This window comes from Drosophila montana, unplaced genomic scaffold, assembly GCF_035044405.1.
Source record: "Drosophila montana isolate Dmon_TW-CO22-7 unplaced genomic scaffold, ASM3504440v1 contig_1_1, whole genome shotgun sequence".
Taxonomy (NCBI): Eukaryota; Metazoa; Arthropoda; class Insecta; order Diptera; family Drosophilidae; genus Drosophila; species Drosophila montana.
This window is the reverse complement of record NW_026996920.1, coordinates 338,841-357,964: the sequence shown is the minus strand read 5'-3', so window position 1 is coordinate 357,964 and position 19,124 is coordinate 338,841. Positions and strand designations below refer to the sequence as shown.

General features: G+C 40.9%; 1 protein-coding gene across 1 annotated transcript; it reads left to right on the top strand.

Annotated features, from left to right (window-relative positions):
- Positions 1-7,268: 7,268 nt before the first annotated feature.
- Positions 7,269-8,400, top strand: LOC135426232 (trypsin-1). The gene is made up of 3 exons (XM_064679259.1): positions 7,269-7,519; positions 7,587-7,978; positions 8,039-8,400. Exons 1-3 carry the CDS (start codon positions 7,309-7,311, stop codon positions 8,390-8,392), a joined length of 957 nt encoding a protein of 318 aa, XP_064535329.1. The 5' UTR covers positions 7,269-7,308; the 3' UTR covers positions 8,393-8,400.
- The last annotated feature ends 10,724 nt before the right edge of the window (positions 8,401-19,124 follow it).

Sequence of the window (19,124 nt, the reverse complement as noted above, 5' to 3'; positions counted from 1 at the left end):
GCCAAAAGGCTCTAGCGCGCTCTCTCTCCACCTTTAACATGCTGTGCGCGCTCATAAAAGCGCACATTTCTATAATAAGCATGAAATGCAGCCTCTATATAGCTGGCAGCTCGCCGCTCAGTGGAAGTTTTAGTCAGAGTCCAAACTATAAATAACGCCAAGGGTCTGCAAGCCGGGATGCGCTGACCAGTGCACAGTGCACAGTCCCCTGTCCGCAGTCCTGTATTGATGTGTGTCCTGTCTACTGCTTTTTAAATCAAATGATAATAAATCACCGGCAGATATCATAAAACATGTTACTCATAACCAACCAACCAACTAACCAAGCGAACAGCCAGGCAGCCAAAGGGACAGTCTGGCCAGGTTCATGACAAAAGCTCAGCCATGGGCCAGCCATTCGGTGGGAAATTTGCGCCGTTGCTTAGAAGTAGAAGTGGGCTGAGCAAAGATCAGCATGGTCTGAACCTGGACATGGACGCGGATCTGGTGGTGATTCTTGTGTTGTTCCTGTTGCCGCGCCGCACCGTTGTCTAATTTGCATAAATGACAATGAGAGTCATAAAACATGCGTCGTTGTTGTTCGCCTCGTCGCAGTCGCAGCGATTGTCGTTGCCGCGCGCTGCCTCTGTTGTTGTTTTAATTTTTAAATAAAAATATTGCCTGCTGCCTGCTGCATTTTCATCATCGTGCAACATGTTGCATGGCTGTCTGCTGCATAAATTAGATTTCGCGCTGATCTACACTTTTGCCGCCCCGCCACGGCAAAGAAAGTGCAACCCAAAGCGTTTTCGCTCTCAGCAGCAATGGCAGCAACAACAGCTCTCTCGTTGGAATTTTTATATCGGCAAAATGACGGTCAAAAATGTTAAGGGCCAAAAGCGTGTCCGCAAGTTCAAATACGAGCCAGACTCCACAGCCATGGCATGCCACACGGCCGAGTCGATGAGGATGCTGCTGCTAAAGCTCAGACAGCGACTGCGACTGCGACTGAAACTGAGTCTGAATCTAATTTGGAGTCTGTGGCCGCCCTGCGGCTACTTGTGCGGCATGGCAAGGTGAGGCTACACCTCTCCCTCTCTCACTTGGTTGGCCGATTTCATCTTGCGCCTCGATCTTGCGCCTCTTCTAAGCCATGTGTTTGCCAATGTTGTTGCCCTTTTTAAATTTATCTAAGCCTCACTTGACACTTGTCGTAGTCGTTGTCGTCGTCGTTGTTGTTGTCGGTTTTTGTTGCTTGTTGCAGTCGTTGGCCATCGTCGCTGTCTTGAAATTTCCGCAATCTCGCGCCTTTAAAGTTCCAGCAGTTATCATTAGACACCGCGCTGGACCTCAATTTTCCACTGATTTAAGTTAGCCACACACTCGGACCAAGTGTGCAGCCTTTGTGCCTGCCTGCACTCGTACAGCCTGCCAATGCCCGCGACCCGCTATCGTTTTTCCTTTTTTTTATTTGACGCAAACTTTTTTTTGCCCACTCAGCCCCATAACTGGCAATTGCACGATCTGTTTGCAGCCTTCGAGCTGCGCTACATCTATGGCGGCATATCAAAACGACAACAAATGTTGACTGCGTCAACAGCTTTAGCTGGATAAAACAATGCATATAGGAGAATGGAGTAGAAATATCTCAGCAAATAATGGATAAAAATTATTATAGATACAATTTGTTTGTTTTAAGGATATACTAGAATTAGTGGTAAGCCTGAACTAGAAAATGTACCTCGAGCAGGTAATAGAAAGATTCTTTATCAAATCATATTCAACAATATTTGTGAGTCCTAGAATCGATAGAATAGATGGATTAACTAGCATATGGACAATCGATTAATGGCGATAACACCTATCGAGTGGGACTGCTATTGATATTATTCTATATCGCTTCGCAGCTTTGAAACGTAATTTGTCATGTCTGAGCAAATAATCAATAGACAGAGCCGTCTTTATCTGTAATTTTTAAGTAACACAAGAATTGACAAACAACTTTTCAATAGTTCAATAGTAATAATATATAAGTGTACTTTTTGGTGAACTTTGTTTGTTATATTTATAATAAAAGTCAGTCAGGCTCTCCTTTTTATTATTATAAATTTTTTTTTTTTGGAAAAAGCATTTCTTGATGATTATTATCATATTTATTTTTAATTTTATTATTATTATTGTTATAATTATTTTTACAATTAACGTTATTATTGTAATTATTTCAATACTATATCAGTTCTCTAGCCTGACATTCGAACGGGGATCTTTTCTCAATTTTTGGAGGACGTTCTCGTTTTCATTTTCACACTCCCAAATCGGATAGCATACTTTTAGGTAAGGATCAAATCAGTATATTTGATGTTTATAAAATTAAATAAAGCTCTGAAAACTGCTGCTTAGCAGTGTAGAGCACTTTATCTTTCGATCTGATCTACAGTGCATGCAGTTATTAGTCAGACCCAGCACTGAAAGATCTAACCGAGTCCCAACTACACCGAACAAACTCCACCCGCTGCAAGTTATCGCAACATCTGGTGGGCACCTTATTAAGTTTTAATGAAGTGTTGTTGCGTAATTGTATTGTTATTTGTTGCTGTTATTGTTGCTGTTGTTGTTGTTGCTGGTCACTCACTTTGTGGCTGATTGCCACATTGCCCTTTGGAGTGGCTGTCAATTTGCTGGAGCAGTTAATGGGCGGCCCATAAATGCGATATGTAACGCACTTCTATCAATGCCAATGCCAATTTGAAGAACTCAATCAGAATTCAGCGGCAATTTGTTGCGCCCAAATGCATGCCACATGCCACACGTTCACGCAAAGGCCCTTTTTGGGCGCTAGCTGAGATTATCTTGTCCGATTGCGTTTACAAGGCAATGTTATTGGGCTGCCCATAGCTTCCTTTGGCCATAAACGCAATTAGAAGAACAATTGTTAGACATGCAAAGTGCCAACATTGCCAGGCAGAGGCCCTTTAGAAGTGCGGCAGGCGTGGCCATAACAACGATTGCCATCTGTGGCTGTGGACATGGCGACATGGGTACATTGGGACATGGCCCGGCTAGGCGGCTTTGTGTGTGCGTGTTTATAACTCAAATGAGCAATTACCTTACAAAGGATTTGCTTGCTGGTCTCGTAGAGTGGAGGCAGCCAGGCCTAGCAGGCAGGCCAAGCAGGCAGGCAGGCGCTCGTCGTGTCTTTTAATAAACTCCTCACGATGCTCGATGTTAAAGTGTCTCGCGCCTGGCGTTGACTTGTGAGAAAGCTCTTCTTCTGCTGCCCAGAGCTGGGTTCAAATATTTTAGAATTTTCACAACACGTCACAGGACAGTCGGACGCAGGGCTTATGCATGTATGGCCCTTGGTTAGATGCTGGACCTGGACATGGAACTCGAAGTGGTGTTGAAGTTAGAGCTGGAGTCACAAACTGGCACCCGCACGCTCATGGCTTGTATTTGGCTTGTTAACTGCGCTTGTTTACTTTATGTTAAATTAAGTTGAGAATCGTGCAATGCAAATCAGTGCGCAGTGCCAGTTTGGAAAAGCTGCAGAACCAGAAAACCAGCCAGACAACGACTACGCTCGCATACAATTTTCCAACTCTTTTCTAATTGCCAAGAGTCCAAGCTAAAGTCAGAGTTGCAGTTGGAGCCAGAGAGGCCACGGCTACTGTCACTGATTGCTTTGCATACAAAATGAATTAATTTCATTGAGGAAGAAGATGTTGCCAGTTGGCTCAGGAGCAGCAGCTACTGCAGCAGATCTCAGCATTTAGATTTGTGGCTGCTTCAGACTTTTCTTTGCCCAGCGGCCTGCGAGTGCTACAAATTTGAATTACTCCGAGACTTGCTTCCTTTTCATTATCTAAGGGTCCCAGTCTTCATTGCTGCCAGTTATCAAATGCAGCACATCAGTCAGAGACCAGAGAATCAAAGACTGTGCTGGCTACGCAGACATCTGCATGATTTGTTTGTCTGTGCCGTCACACACAATAATTAAAATGCTTTTGCTTTGGCTTGATTGTTTATGCCGCCTTGATAAATGCATCTGGCATCTGGCAACTGGCAACTGCAGCTTAGATAATGCAGTTCTTTTCTTATGCAAATTTATGATTGACTGGCTGACTGACTGACTGACTGGCAAATGCCATTCAACCTTTCTAAACTCTCTGCTACAGTTTGTTGCCTAAGTCTTTCGTTTGGCTGACCCGGTTCAATGTACTGTACATATGTACGTGTTATTGCTATTGTTGTTGTCGTGCTGCCACGCCCACTGCACAGTGCATGTCAGTGGGATTTTCATGCAGCAACTGCAGTTGTGTCCGCCACGTCTTATCATTGCTGCCACAAGTCGCATGCTCCACTTGCAGCTGATGCAAACACAATAATTGCATTTGGTAATTGATTTAACTCATTCCTTCTTATCAGCCTGAGCTGCAAGTGCCTTTTCTCTAGAATTACATTCAACTGTAGATAAATGTGTGACGTCACGCATGTTAAAACAAAATTCGAGATCTGCGTAGATTATGCAAAATTAGTTTTATAATTAATTCCAAATTCAGTCACGACATGCGAACATCTCTAATCGATTTTAACATTCGCTTTAGTTTCGATTCGTTTTGTTTTTATAGGATTATAAATTTTCGCTATTTTTATTGTTTTAAGCTATGCAAAGAAAGCAACGAAATTTCGAAAACAATAACTTGAGACTGCCTTCATTTACATTCCATTATGGTTGGCATAAGAGTAAAAGTTATTTATGTTGTCGAATGAGAATACTGCGTAGACTAATTATATATTAAGTTATTAGAGCAATATAAGCATACATATGACCATAGAAGATACGCATAAAAATTATATAAATCTATTTGACTAATTGATTTTAGAGAGATTTATGAATTTTTTGATCAAATCCAATAAGAGAAGTAGGTCAATAACTGATTTTGGATAGAGTAAGAGGGGATATCTCTTATAAGAAATTTAATAAATTTGAATTTAAAAATAACAAAGAAAAGCATTTAATAATAAGAAATTTGTGAATGGAAATGGGCATTGTACAAATAATTGGTTTTAATATTATTAAAATAATTTGATTGAATAAATTTTACAGCTGAGTGGAGGGTTGCATTACATATTATTTATCGATTTCGAGGAAACGAAGGGAGCTATCGATAATTCAAAATAAGTTTGATCTGCTTATGGTACTGCTCAGAGCGCCAAAGAAATGCCTTAATCGAGCTAGTTGATAATAATTACCAAGAATATATGTATTATATTGCGTTCGAGATGTCTCCTTCTTTCTTTTTACCAGTTTTTTCTTACATACTACAATGTTCAAACGGTACATATGAAAATGCCAAATATATAACATGTATTATGTATTTGTTAAGCCAGTTTAAAGTGGAGAATATTCAATTTACAGCTTGATCCTGACTTTAGATAAAAATAATATTCCAGCGCGTCTTAGTTAGGGCCAATCGTTTATTTAAAGTTTTGTTTATTTTACTTTTCTAACCATTTTCCAAGCATTTTCCGTGGAAATATAAATATACAATTTTTTTCTATAGAATATTTAATTTAAAATTATATATCCTTCCTTTTTTTTTTGCTTTCCCTCCCAAATTTGTGCATATACTTAAAAGATAAATAAATTGTTTTACCTCATAAAGTATATATTATATAAAAAATACCTAAAGTGCAATATTATGGGCAATTTGATTGCAACTTGTCCTACATAATTTATTAATTATAAAATTATTGAATTGGCAATTTTTGCACGCGCCGCAACCGAAGTGCCACATGTTGCATCATTATTGAACGACATGCTCTTATTTTGTTCTTGTTGATTTTTTTTTGTAATAATTTATTTTGCGGAGCACAATGAGCCCGCGGCGTTCCATTTTGGGGGCAGACACCAAAAGCGACGACATTCCAGGCACACAAAATATGAGCAGCCAGCAGCCAGAGGACAGATTGCGGAGAACGGCAATTGCAGCTCGAGTTCTGCTACATAAAATATGCCAGAGTAAAAAAAAGGAAAATAAATATGTATATATAAGAGTAGTTTGCAAGTTAAACTCTTGTAAAATATGCGCAGCAGCGTGAAAGCGGGCGTTTGGTGCTGCTGGTTAATGATGATACCGGATAACCGGCACTTAAAGGATATTTATGCTGCAAGTGTACGAGAATTTATGCTGCCAGTAGTCACAAGCAGCGTAGAATTTGCGAGCGCGAGTGGCACACAAATCGAATGAAAGGCACTCGAAGCTGCCAACTCAGCGAGTTTCAGTTGGAGGTTGAGTTTATTTTGGTCAGAGCTGGGTCACAGGCGGCTCATGTCGATGACGCTAAAGATTACAATGATGATGTTAATGATCATCACCATGATGATAATGACGGCGACGATGAGTATGCCTAAGCCTCTCCAGCGTCGCATTAAAAGTCCATTAAGCAGCAGCATGTGTGGAGGCGGCTTAAAGTTTGCTCCACTTCTTGTGAATATGCTAAAAATTCAACAGAATCAATAAGCAAGAGCACGACTAGGATATACCCTGTAATCAAGAGGCAAGAGGCCGTAACGAACATTCGAATTTGTCTCTCGTGCATCTATACGAACACACATGAAGTTTTCAGGGGAAGATGCTTATACCAAGATAAAAGGCTCTGGCTTTATAAAGTATTTCTTACACTTTTAAAAGGAAAGGCAGCATATCCAAAATGTGAAATATTATGGATCTGTGAATACGAGACAGATCTTTTATTTTTAACTCCTTGAAAGCTACGAGATGTGTTTAAAAAAAAAAACAAATTATTTGAAAATCTTCCCTATCGACTTCGTAGGAACAAAGCGAGTTATGGATTATTTGAAATCAACTTAATCTGTGCCCACACACAGGAGGATCTATGAATATGTCTATAAATTTCAGTTTAGACGGATAACGACGGACGGACTGACCGACACAGTTATGGAAACTGAACAATAATATCTCTGTCTTATTGGCACACAGCCCAATTAACTGGGTACAGGGTATAAAAACAATAACATTATAAAAGTTTATTTGTCATCTGGGTTCTGGCTGCGAGCAACGCGCAAAGTGTTATGCAAATAAACCTGAAAGCAAACAAAGAAAGCGGAGAAAGAAAACGCGAAAGAAAGAAAGATACAAGCCGCGATCTTCCAACTGTTTAAACAAGCAATAAAACATTCATATTTTTAATTTTATTAGTAAAAAAAAAATATAACAAAAATTGGAAGAGCTGCCGTCGCGGTATAAGTAGCACGCGCTGTTCAAACAGCGTCGTCACTTGCCACCCGAACCAACTCCAGTCAAGATGCGTTGTTATCTGGCCCTGGCAGCGCTGCTGCTGGGCTGCAGCCTGGCGCTGGCTCAATATGAATACTTGGCGCCACAGCAAACACTCAATCAACAGTTTGATGATGTCGTGGATCTAGTGGAGCAGCCGGTGCTGCCACTCAGCGATGTTCGCGGACGTCCTCCGCGCGGCAATCGTGGCGGTCAGTGCACCACGAAGGCAAACTGCTGTGAGTAGCCGGAATTGATCCTGAAGTTATCCCGTCCAGCAATATCTTTCCGTTAATTTTCTCACAGTCTGCGGCACTCCGAATGTCAATCGCATTGTGGGCGGCCAGCAGGTGCGCACCAACAAGTACCCATGGACCGCCCAGCTGGTCAAGGGCCGCTACTATCCGCGTCTCTTCTGTGGCGGCTCGCTGATCAACGATCGCTATGTCCTCACAGCAGCTCACTGCGTGCACGGCAACAGGGATCAGATTACTGTGCGCCTGCTGCAGCTGGACAGATCCTCTAACGATCCTGGCATTGTGCGCAAGGTGGTGCAGACCACAATACATCCCAATTACGATCCCAACCGCATTGTCAACGATGTGGCGCTGCTGAAGCTCGAGTCACCTGTCCCACTTACTGGCAACATGCGTCCCGTTTGTCTGCCCGATATCAATCACAACTTTGATGGCAAAACTGTAAGTTTGTAGCTTGAGTCATTCGTATTGGCGCTTACCCCAAACTACTCTCTCGTTAAGGCTATCGTGGCTGGCTGGGGTCTGATTAAGGAGGGCGGCACCACCAGCAACTATCTGCAGGAGGTGAGCGTGCCCATTATCACCAACCAGCAGTGCCGCACCACCCGCTACAAGGACAAGATTCAAGAGGTGATGCTCTGCGCTGGCCTGGTCAAGTCTGGCGGCAAGGATGCCTGCCAGGGCGACAGCGGCGGTCCGCTGATCGTCAACGAGGGCCGCTACAAGCTCGCCGGCGTTGTGTCCTTTGGCTTTGGCTGTGCCCAGCCAAATGCGCCCGGCGTCTATGCCAGAGTTAGCAAATTCGTCGACTGGGTCAAGAAGAACTCCGCCGATGGCTGCTACTGTCAGAGCTAAACTGTCACAGAGAGCCATCCTGTTGCCATCAAACTTCACTCATTTGTCGAACATTTAATTTATTTTAAATTATTACATAATCTTCTCATCTGCGAATAAAATATTAACACGAAAATGCAAGAAATTCCACATTTAAAGTTAGCCCGGCTTGCAATCTAGGCAGAATGTTTACGGATTTGAAATTTGCCACTGATATTTGAAAGTCTAACAAGAAACCTACAAAAAATAGTAGTAAGAGCCCTTAACTTATTTTAAATTCTTTTATAATCGACGCATAAATTTTGAACAAAAGATTTTCAAGAAATATTCATATTGAATAATAATCCCAGTTCTTATCTGAACATATATGTACGCAAGAAACTATGCCACATATGCGAAAGGCGAGTCTCGTTATAGGTAGGCATAATCGCAAACACCCCTCGAGCCATTTTGGGGTTAGTTTTTATGGCTGTCAAATGGATATTATGGAAAATTGAGCTACAGTTCGTACATAAATGATGCTTATCAGAGAGTGAGAGTAGCTTTCGGCTTGTGAAGTTGAGTTATTGACCCACCCTCATATTTAGCGGGATGATTAATGCCTCAAAATTGTTGGGGCCTCTGATGGAAATCTGATGGCAGCGCAACGTTCACATCATAATCGCTGGATGGTTTCTCCATTTAGAGCGGCGTCTGCTGCTCCCAAGGAACGCTGTCAATCAGCCGCAGCAGTCGCAGCATAATTTGTTTTGACTCATTTTCATGCACAGCTCATAAATTTACGGGGCACAAGGAGCAGCAGAAGCAGCAGCAACTACCGCTGGCCTAGCTTCAGCCCTAGCTGCAGCCCCAGCCCCAGCCCCAGCCCCAAAGATCATGTTGATGATGATGATGATGCAGATGCATGTGGACAGGGGGAATTCTGCATAGGACGTTGCATTGATTTACTATGTGAACACTTTATGGCTGTTTAAGTTGTTAAATTGAATTAAGATGAAATAAATTCTCGAGCAATTTTTATGTTTGTTAATAAATTTTGCATGCTCCTGCGATAATTTGAGCGATCGGCTACCTCGGGCCCCGCTCGCCACATAAATTCAGTTCCTCTTTATGGCCACTAAAAATAATGCAAGCAAAAGCGCGCAGACAATCGAAATAAATAATTCATGCGTATGAGAATCGTAGCTGGATGCAACCCCACAGCCTGGCAATGCCGGGGTTTGATTTCTTGTTCTTTCTTTTTATATATTTTTTCATTTTATTTTTTGTTTTTATTTTGGCAGCGCCCAGGGGAGCAACTACAAATGGAGTGCAGCTCGAGCTTCAGAGATATTGTGGCACTCGTGGCGTGTTTGCATTTTAGATTTTTCACACCTCTAAACTGACGGTGGTCTGTTCAAAGCAGCCGCCGGCAGTCACCAGTTGCCAGTGCCAGCCAACCTGTCCATGTACTTGGCACTTGGCACTCGGCAAGGAACTGTACGAGGTTGAGGTAGGGAGAGGGAGAGCGAAGCGAGAGAGAGCTGCAGTTGGAGCTGTACTTGAAGTTGGAGTTTATCTAATGCCAATGCTGGGCCAACTGTCGGCGTTGTCCTCACCAAATTTGGCATTGGCTTTTCAAATGTCTGACCGCGAATTTGTCGTGACTTGTTAATGATACGTTAGCTGCAGCAGCAGCAGCATCTGAAGGAGGAGGCGGAGGAGCAGCAGCAGCAGAAGACGCAGCAGTTGCATGGTCAAGTGCTCAAGTGTTGGCATGTCGCTTAAATGCTACACGTTCTGGCCCGGACCCGGACACCGGTGCCATCTTTGGCGAAGCATCCGAGTGAGTACTACTTAGGGCCGAGCCTATGTTAATCATGACTTGGCTCTTGCCTTCGAGGCTATCAGTTTTCATTGATTTGAATAGTTTCCTAGCCATGTTCTGCGTCGTTGCTCTGGCAGCAGTCGAAACCAAAACTAAGACGCTTTTCAATTTACAAGTTGCAATAAATATTTCTTATTTTGTGCCGTGTTGTGTTATTTTCTTTTGCGACTCAGCAGCGGCAACAGTCGCCGTCAGCATCAACTTGTTCGCCGCACAATTTATGAGCTGTTCGAGCCTTAGCTACATGCACCGAATCTGGAATTGTGATAATTAAACTGCGGCAGCTTGCGCACCATCCGAGAGTGAAAACAAAATGATTTACCTTTCCCGCGAATGCCTACAGCACTTTGGCATTGTTCACTCTTATTTTTTTTCTGTTTTTGTTTCGCTTTTATACGATGAATCTTAAACTAGAAGCGCCTAGAGTATCTTAAGTGCCCGCCATTAATGTTTGGAATCTCATCTCAGCAATAATAGGGAAATTTACAGCTTAGAATTTCATACAAGGCAACAAGTTAAAAATCATTCAGAAAACACTTTCTGATTTAAATGACACATCTATAAATCGCGCTTTTAAGCATTTTTTAGGCTGAGACTAGACCGTTCATATATGTATTTAACCGTTCTTTATGACTGTATTAGACGACGTACTTAGGAATATTCCAGTCTCAGTCATACATATATGCTTGCGCTTAAATCTTCAATATTTTAGGTTTCACTATGTTTAACGACTGTTTATATATTTAAAAAAACTTCATATATAAGGTCACATAGCCATAGTAGCCTATGCTATTAATCTTCAAGCAAGGTTAGCTAGTATACCCTTATATGGGATTTTAATATTTTGTCATGAAATGTGAAAGAGACATCTCCGACATCCCCGTCAGTATCAACAGGCGAGTCTTTCTGTTTCTATGCAAACAAGTCTCTCTGTTTTTAAGCCGTCGTCATTAAACTTTGCATAGGTTCGTCTTTTCTTGCAGGCAGTACATTTGCCAAAACTATATCATATGGCTGCCATCGGATCGATCTGATTAAAATTCAGTACTTGTCAAAACAACATTTTTGTTGATTTTTCATATATCTTGACTTTAGCAACATCTTCTCAAAATTTGACTACTATGTCATATAGCTAGTTCTACAGGAAGTGTAGTTTTCTGTTTCGACATGTCGTCACCAAACTCAGCTTTTCAATTCTTCTCACATAACTGCCAGATTGTCTGTCATATGTCTACAAAGGCATTTAATCTTCGGCGTGCCAAAGATAGCAGCTATTTTCTGTTTTTTATTGTCACTTCATAAATAATATAAAGTAACCATATAACCATATAGCTGATATACGGGTAAGAATCTCTAGAGTTTTTGGTTTGCAAATCTCTTTAAACATCCGTCAGCGAAAGCTTTATTTTTCAAAGTTCTGTTTCTGAAACAGCAAGCGATTTAGTAGTTTGTTAACTTAACATTGTTTCTGCACTTTTTGTATTTGGCAATTTTAAGAATTAAATTAATATTTAATCAGACCTTAAAAGGAAAAAACACGTTCTTACTTGAATTGTTCTTGATAATAAAACAAAAGTCGTTGATCAATTCAATAAAACGATCAACAAAAAATAATATGTATTGCCAGTTTTGACCAAGTCTCTCAACAAACTAAAGAATCCGCCAAAACAAAACTGACAGCCTATCGTTCTCATAAAAAGAAAACATTTATTTTTCGTAACCTTTTCATCGACATTAAAGTATTTTAACCAATTTATTTAAATTTTTAAATTAAAACTACTCAAATAATAGTTGTGTTAATCTGGCCAAATAAGAAAATTGGATCTGTGTGAAAATTGAGTTGCTTTTTTATATACTCAGATAAATTTGCTTTGACTTATCACTCTTAACTATCTAATAAGATTATACTTAGTTAAGGTCATGTTATAATATAAGATTTCAATATTCACAGTTCAATCAATTCGACAAATGTTTCGCATATTCTTATATTTTACGTCTCTTAACTCTCATATGTCAGTTCGATCAAACCTTAAGTTTTTTATTTGTTAGTCTGCTGATTTACCGTTGAGCTCATTCAACCCTCAGATTTGAACAAACATATTTTTGCTATCAACAAGATAGCAGCATTCGAATTTGGATTATTTAAAAAAATGGTCAACTTCAATCTCTATTACCTTATCTATGGATAAAGCTGCCAGCTGACATCAGGTCTTACTGACATATATTTACTTAATATATATATTGATGGATATATAGTGTGTCTATAGGTATATCGTGCATTGCTTTACGGTCACGTATAATGGCGAGTTATTTCCGAATTCATTTTTGCATAAATCAAACATTTTGCTTTATTTTTCTTTTTTGTGTTTTTGTTTTTGTTTTTTGATTGCACAACACGTTTGCGGCTTTAGTTTTCAGGGATCTTTGGCATATTTGCACGTTGCACATTTATTTTAATTTCTTGCTGATCTTTTGCAAATAGGCTGGGCAGCACACGGGCCCCGTTGAGCGCGGTCATGTAGATAATCTCTCGCTCAGATGGGTACGGGGGCTGTGCCCGGGCTGAGAATGGACCTCGTTTGGCTGCCTGCAAACTGCTCATTAGTTTATTAATTAAGTTGTGGCAGGCGCATTCAGGGTTCCCAGTGTTGGGACGTCTGCTGCTCGCAGATTTATTTCTGGCCATTATGAAAATTGTCTATGGTAGGGGGCAATGCCTGGCAGTCGCTTCTTAATATTATTATGCTAGTTGCGGCAGTTATTTTAAATTGTTTTGCCCGGCCTAATGATACCCTGCACACAGCAATGGGCCCAACGGCACTTAAATCGACAGTAGTTGCGCTTTAACGCCTGGCCCAGGGTCCGAACCCAGCTGCCCCAGCTACCCTGTCCCCCGTCCCCAGTCACAGTGCGCTGCTAAGTGGAAGGTGTTGAGAAAATGCACAAAAATTAATCATTTTATAATTGCTAAATTGCCCGCAGCCTTTTGAATAACGCAGATAAAAGCAAAAGCACCCAAACCGAAAGTTAAGCAATTTTCCAAGTCCAAGAACTAAGCATTTGATGAGGCGCTAACTGGAAACGTGGGCGTCTTTAAGCCGGGCCAATAGATGGGCCTGTCCATATAAGCATAGCCCATGTATTTGATCATGCTATAAATACAAACTTATAGCAGGGCTGCTTTCCCAAATAAAAAAAATGATTGTCACGGCTTGAAATAACGCCCTACCCTTAGGTTGGCAGGTTGGGCCAAGGCTTTGGTTCAAGCTCTGGGTTGTCAGAAATATTAAAAAAATACAATAATTATATTCAGAAATGCAATTTTTAATCTACAAACGTTCGTACTACTGAAAACATTATAAATAGTTTAGGCGCAAGTATTTCATGCTTTCATGAAAAAAAATTGCTTTGGTTCGGGTTTCGGTTCGCCTGTTTTCTGGTTAAAATTGATTTGGAATTTTGCGCTCGACTCCGGTTTCGCAGCCCTGACTTATAATACTTTGCCGCACTGTGAATCATTCTACCTCGAAGCCAAAAGCAAACCTAACACAATGTCAAATTTGGAGCCAAATGACGTCACTGGCAACTGGCAACTGGCAACTGGGAGCAGCCCCAGTGAACGCCCCAGAGATCAAATCGCACGACCTTGGCGCTGTGCAGCGCATAACAAGCGGCATTCTAGACGTTTACAGTATTCAGTTGAACCTGATGCCGCCTGATGCCGCCAGCTCCTGCTGCCAGTTGCCAGTTGCGAGTTGCCTGCTGCGTTGTCTACATTTTTTCTCGCTTTACTTTTAATTTTGCACGCGTTCCAGCGTTTTTTTCTGATGAGTTTGTTTAGTTTGAAATATGTTTTCTATACGTGCGTCATGTTTGGCCCCAGCCATAGGCTATGGGCACAGCTGCAGCTAGTAGGACAGCCCCGGGCTGCGCTCCTTGGCGGCTGGCACTATAATTAAAGGTATTGGTAGGCGTTACTATTGGCTCAGTTGCTGCTGACTGCGGCTGGCGGGACATCTCTCATCTCTGATTTGGCCTGACATTTTGCAGCCGCATTGCGTAAGTGTGCAACGCAGAAAGAACCTTCAAGATTTGAGCTGTGAGCTGTGAGCTGTGCGCGTACAGTTATGCAAGTTTCCTGTCTTCCAAATTCTTGAGAAATTGCGCCTTAGTTTGGGTTTCGGTCTAGCCATTAATTGTGCGGCGGCGTCGTCGTCAGCGTCGGCTTCTGTGCTGGCCTGAAAGGCAGCGCGTCCAATTTGCCGCTGTCCAGCGGATGTTGGCCACAATTTGCTCTATGCCTCTTCCAACGCCTTCACCCAAAGCAGTTCGTTGCTGCTCTGCCCTGCTCTCTGAATTAATTAGCACTTTGGTTTCAAAATTAATTACACCAAATAACAAGTTACACTCGAAAGACCAACTCCAACCGCTTTGCTGTTTCGAAAGCAAAATTTACTGAGAATTTCTGCGATTTCAAATGCGGCTCTTTGCAAAGAATCCAATCCAAGGCGGACCTTTGTGCACTTCCAATGATTAACATTTTAATTTGCTTATTATGCGCCACAGTTGCACAAAGGTTTTTATTTTGTGGAGGTGTTGGCCACTTCTCAAATGTGGCACAAGGTGTTAACAGCTCTGTTGCCGGACTGAGAGCCCCGAAACTGGTTCAATTGCAAGTAACCCCAAAAGCAATTTGAGGCCATGATTCGCGTTAATTGAATCTTTGAGTACTCGTAAGTACTTAAAATTAAGTGCCTAATTGTTCCAAATTTAAGTGCGCATCTGGAAAAATGTGTCTATAGAAAATAAAAATACTTAAGCAAAAAATGGACTTCGAATATAAAATGCAAAAGAATCTGTGAAGTAACTGAATAGAAAGAATCTATGAAGAAAATATAACAAAATTATCTGTCCTACATAAATCGTAGGAAGTTGAATTAATAATGGTTAAGTGTTTATATATAGTACTTTAAAGGTATACTTCCAATATAAAAGTATCCGTGATATTCAAAGTTGTATATATTAATAAAAGAACTTTAATATTATGTGTGTACCGCAATATGCAAAAGATTCAAAAAGAAAGGCTAAACGTAGATGTGTCTGTAAGATGCAAATATGTAAGCATATATAAAAATTATATAGTAAAAGTGAGAAATTCAAAATTAAATTCATGAGCAACTAACTGAAACAGATCGAGGATCGAGATTCGAGTTACAGGCCATAATACCCAGTGCACAGCTAGGAGTCATTTTTAAAGCTGTAATCCATATAATACCACATTAAAGTAATGCGTAATAAAAATCATTTATTAAACAAAAATATAATAACCGGAGAGCAAGCCGTATGCTGGACAAAATATCAAAGTTTTTAACAAACAAAAAAAAAAAATCACTTTTGTATACACACTATTTGTATACAGAAAAACTATTGACGACTGTTGTGTTGATGATGGTTTTTCGTAAACACAGTGTATTCTGAGAGGCTTTTTTCACAAGCTGTGTCGCCTTTGCTTATAATTCGCAAACGGTTATAGCCTCTAGCTGTAGGCAAGGGCTTGCAAATAGAGCGCTAATGGCAAAAGTCAGATGATAAACTGAAAGTTTCTTTAAATAACTATACGGACTGATCCCTTTTGGTGCTTTATACTTTTCTGTTGTTGGTCGTTTTGATCAATATTGACCTCGAGCCGGCCAGATTAAATATAAACAACGTTACGGTTAACTTGAGACTTAGAGGAGGACTATTCTATATAGAGGACTGTCATTTGTCCTAATATAAGTATTATACTCACCAGAATTCATAATTTATTTCATTAATTTAAATGAATAAAAAAGGGGAAAATTTGCATAATTATTACTACTCCTCCTTAAAGTTAATCGTTCTTTAGAATACATTTTAGAGTCGTCTTAAGAGGAAAACAAGAATAGATATGCACCTGAGAAATATCACTGGTAAGGCCCCAAAGTGCAGTCATATTATTATAGAATTTATTTATGAAATTCTTATGGAGTTATCGCACACTAGATTATATAACCGCAAACGACAGAGATTCCATGGCATGCTCCAAAGACAGTCAACAAGTGTGTGCGGTAAGCCCTATAACAATGGCAACTTGCCACAGTTTGCAACAATTCCGAAGACTTTAATTGTTTGTTTGTCTGCGCTGAAAAGCCCTAGCAAAGTAAGCAACTGAACCCGACGAGCCCAACGAGCACCTGGTCCCAGTCCCGGGAGGGGGTAGAGAGTACCAAACAGTCAGAGAGCATGCGAAAACCCAAAGGTAAGGCCATGGAAATCAAATTGCAGAACTCGAGCGTTGAGAAAGCACCGTTAATGTGACCCGACGTGCGCGGCAATAGATAAAAATGCCCAACTAAGTAACCAACATTCTGGAGACAGTCGCACAGCCAGATAGATAGCTAGAAGGACGGCTGGGCAGACTGGCGGACGGGCTGACAGTCAGACAGTCTCTTGTAGCGGGCGGTCCGACCGCAACCGATGACCTCGTGCATAAAACTAAGTCAGGGCAGGCGAAAGACCAACAAACAAGCCAACTGCAGCAATCAGCGGCTGAAAAATTACCAACAATATCTGACTGCGGCGGCAATGATGCGACGGCGGTTGTGAAGCGCAGTGCAATCAGTCAGTGGGTGAGCAGGAGGAGGCCTTGCATATGCGCCCAAGCCACAGCAATAACAGAAACAACAAGTAAGAGTACTATTCTCGGGAGTGCCCGACTACAAGATACCTAATACATGCATGAATAAATACTCAACTTGTGTGCTGTGCTCCTTCTTCCCATAGCCCCTCACTATGGAAAATGGACTTTACTTCACGATCCATATCAAATTTTCAAGGCATATAGGCATTCGAATGTGTGTAAATTCTTAAGGATAAGGCTCTAGCTTTAAAGATGTGTTTTTTAAAGAGTTTGAGGGCAATGGGCGTGGTACCCAAAAAGTGAATGCTCTGGACTGTATACTATACAATATATACTATGCTGGGTGTATTATGCTTTAACAAGTTTTGAGATATGCTCTAAAATCTCAATATGAAAATCGATTCTTATCGACTTCGTAGAAACAGAGTAAAATATTGATGATTTAAAATAATAAGGTTAATCTGTGCAAGTAATAGAAGGACCGACGTTCTATTATATTCTCGGCTTTTACATTGTCAGAGCTTGAAGCATTCATACGTAAGATCGACTGCTGACCCAAAATATCGACTGCTGATCGAGTATAAATATAGCTTATCAGATTGGAAAAGCCTGCTATATACATTATGCATAAAAATCCCCCTTTTTTTACCGTTTTCAATAGGTACAGGGTATAACAATTGCTTAGCCATAGCCATTGACACAGCTGGGCAACAATTGTTGTTTTTTTTGTTTTTTTTTTTGGCAAGCCCTGAGTGTTGAGCGAACCTTATAAGGCGAACGCAAGAAAGCACGATATGGCCTACGTAACCATACGGGTGTACTAGCTGCTCCATGTCATCGCAAACTGTGCAGTACAGTTAGCACCAGGGATTTATGACATGTGCCGTGACTTGTACTTGTACTTGCCCGACAGCCAACGGCAATCAGTGTGACCAGATCGCGCTTATATTTGCATGTAATTTTATTGGTATTTTACTCGAATTTCTGACGAACATTCGTGTTAACCCCCAAAAAAGAAATGGAACAAATTGTATTGTACGAACTGTGTAAATGGAATGAATGAATGAATGTGATCACGCTCGATTTTCGCATTTAAGATCTATTCCTGAATGATCAACATCGTCTTTCAATGCATTCTGCTGTAATTATGCAAAATACACCAACAATTTGAAAGCTTAGCCTATTTCGTGACTGAAGACATTGACTACAACATTTCTATTTCAAGTTGTCAAGAAAGAACGGTCAATAATTGATTTTTTTTTGAAATTTTATTAAGGTCTCTAAATAGTCTTCAAACTACATCAGCTATGTTGTTCAGCCAACTGTCTCCAGCTCAATTGAATTATACCGATGGATAAACAAAACTATTGAATATATCAAAAACAAATATGTTAAAGTATCTAATAGACATATTGGAATTGAAGGTATGGAAATTCGAATTATGTTCTTCTATGAAATGAAATGATATATTAAATCAGACATTTCGGATTTAATCAAGCTTATGTATTCATGATCAGAGTATATAGCTTTGTGCTATGAAATAATTACTATTTTTCCAAACAAATTTCATAAAATTCCCAGCCTTCGTTTGTTTTCTTTATATTTGTTAGTGTCATCGTAATGCACACAAATTCTTTGAAAAGATTCTATATCTGTCGCATTTCCATATATCATAACAAAAGTATATATGTATATTCACATTTATAAAAATGTTTGCGAGAAACTTAAATGATTTGTGTTTGCAAATACGTGTCTGGCACACCCAGTGCCTAACCCAATGCCAATGGCATTGGCTGGGGCTAACCCAGACACGGACACAGCTCCAGCTCCAGAGCCTGAGCCAGACCCAGACCCAGACCCAGACCCAGAACCGCAACGCAGATGCCGAGATGCAGACGCACAGCCAATGGCCCTGCCTGTCGTGTCAGTTGTCAACTTCGGCGCGGTCATCTGACACCTGACCACCGAAATGAAAATGCGTGTCGAATCTGTGCGCCCGTTCCTGATGCCCCAACGCGCCGGCTGCAATTTCAATCAAGCAGCTACAGGCTAAGGGTTGACCTGGCCTTATTCCACTAGCAGCTAGCAGCGGGTAGCTCGACTCTAGTAACTGGCTGTGTATTGTGTGCCGTTTTTTTTTTATTATTCGCAATCTTATGGTTATCAAAATAAATGAAGTGTTGCCAGCAACAAGTTGCGCGTCGCGGAAGCTGCGTTACGTGCCT

Bases quoted from the DNA above. Each gene is read 5' to 3' on its own strand.
- LOC135426232 (XM_064679259.1), top strand. From the start codon at position 7,309: ATGCGTTGTTATCTGGCCCTGGCAGCGCTGCTGCTGGGCTGCAGCCTG. The intron at 7,520-7,586 runs GTGAGTAGCCGG...ATTTTCTCACAG, and splicing joins CACCACGAAGGCAAACTGCT to TCTGCGGCACTCCGAATGTC. The intron at 7,979-8,038 runs GTAAGTTTGTAG...TCTCTCGTTAAG, and splicing joins ACAACTTTGATGGCAAAACT to GCTATCGTGGCTGGCTGGGG.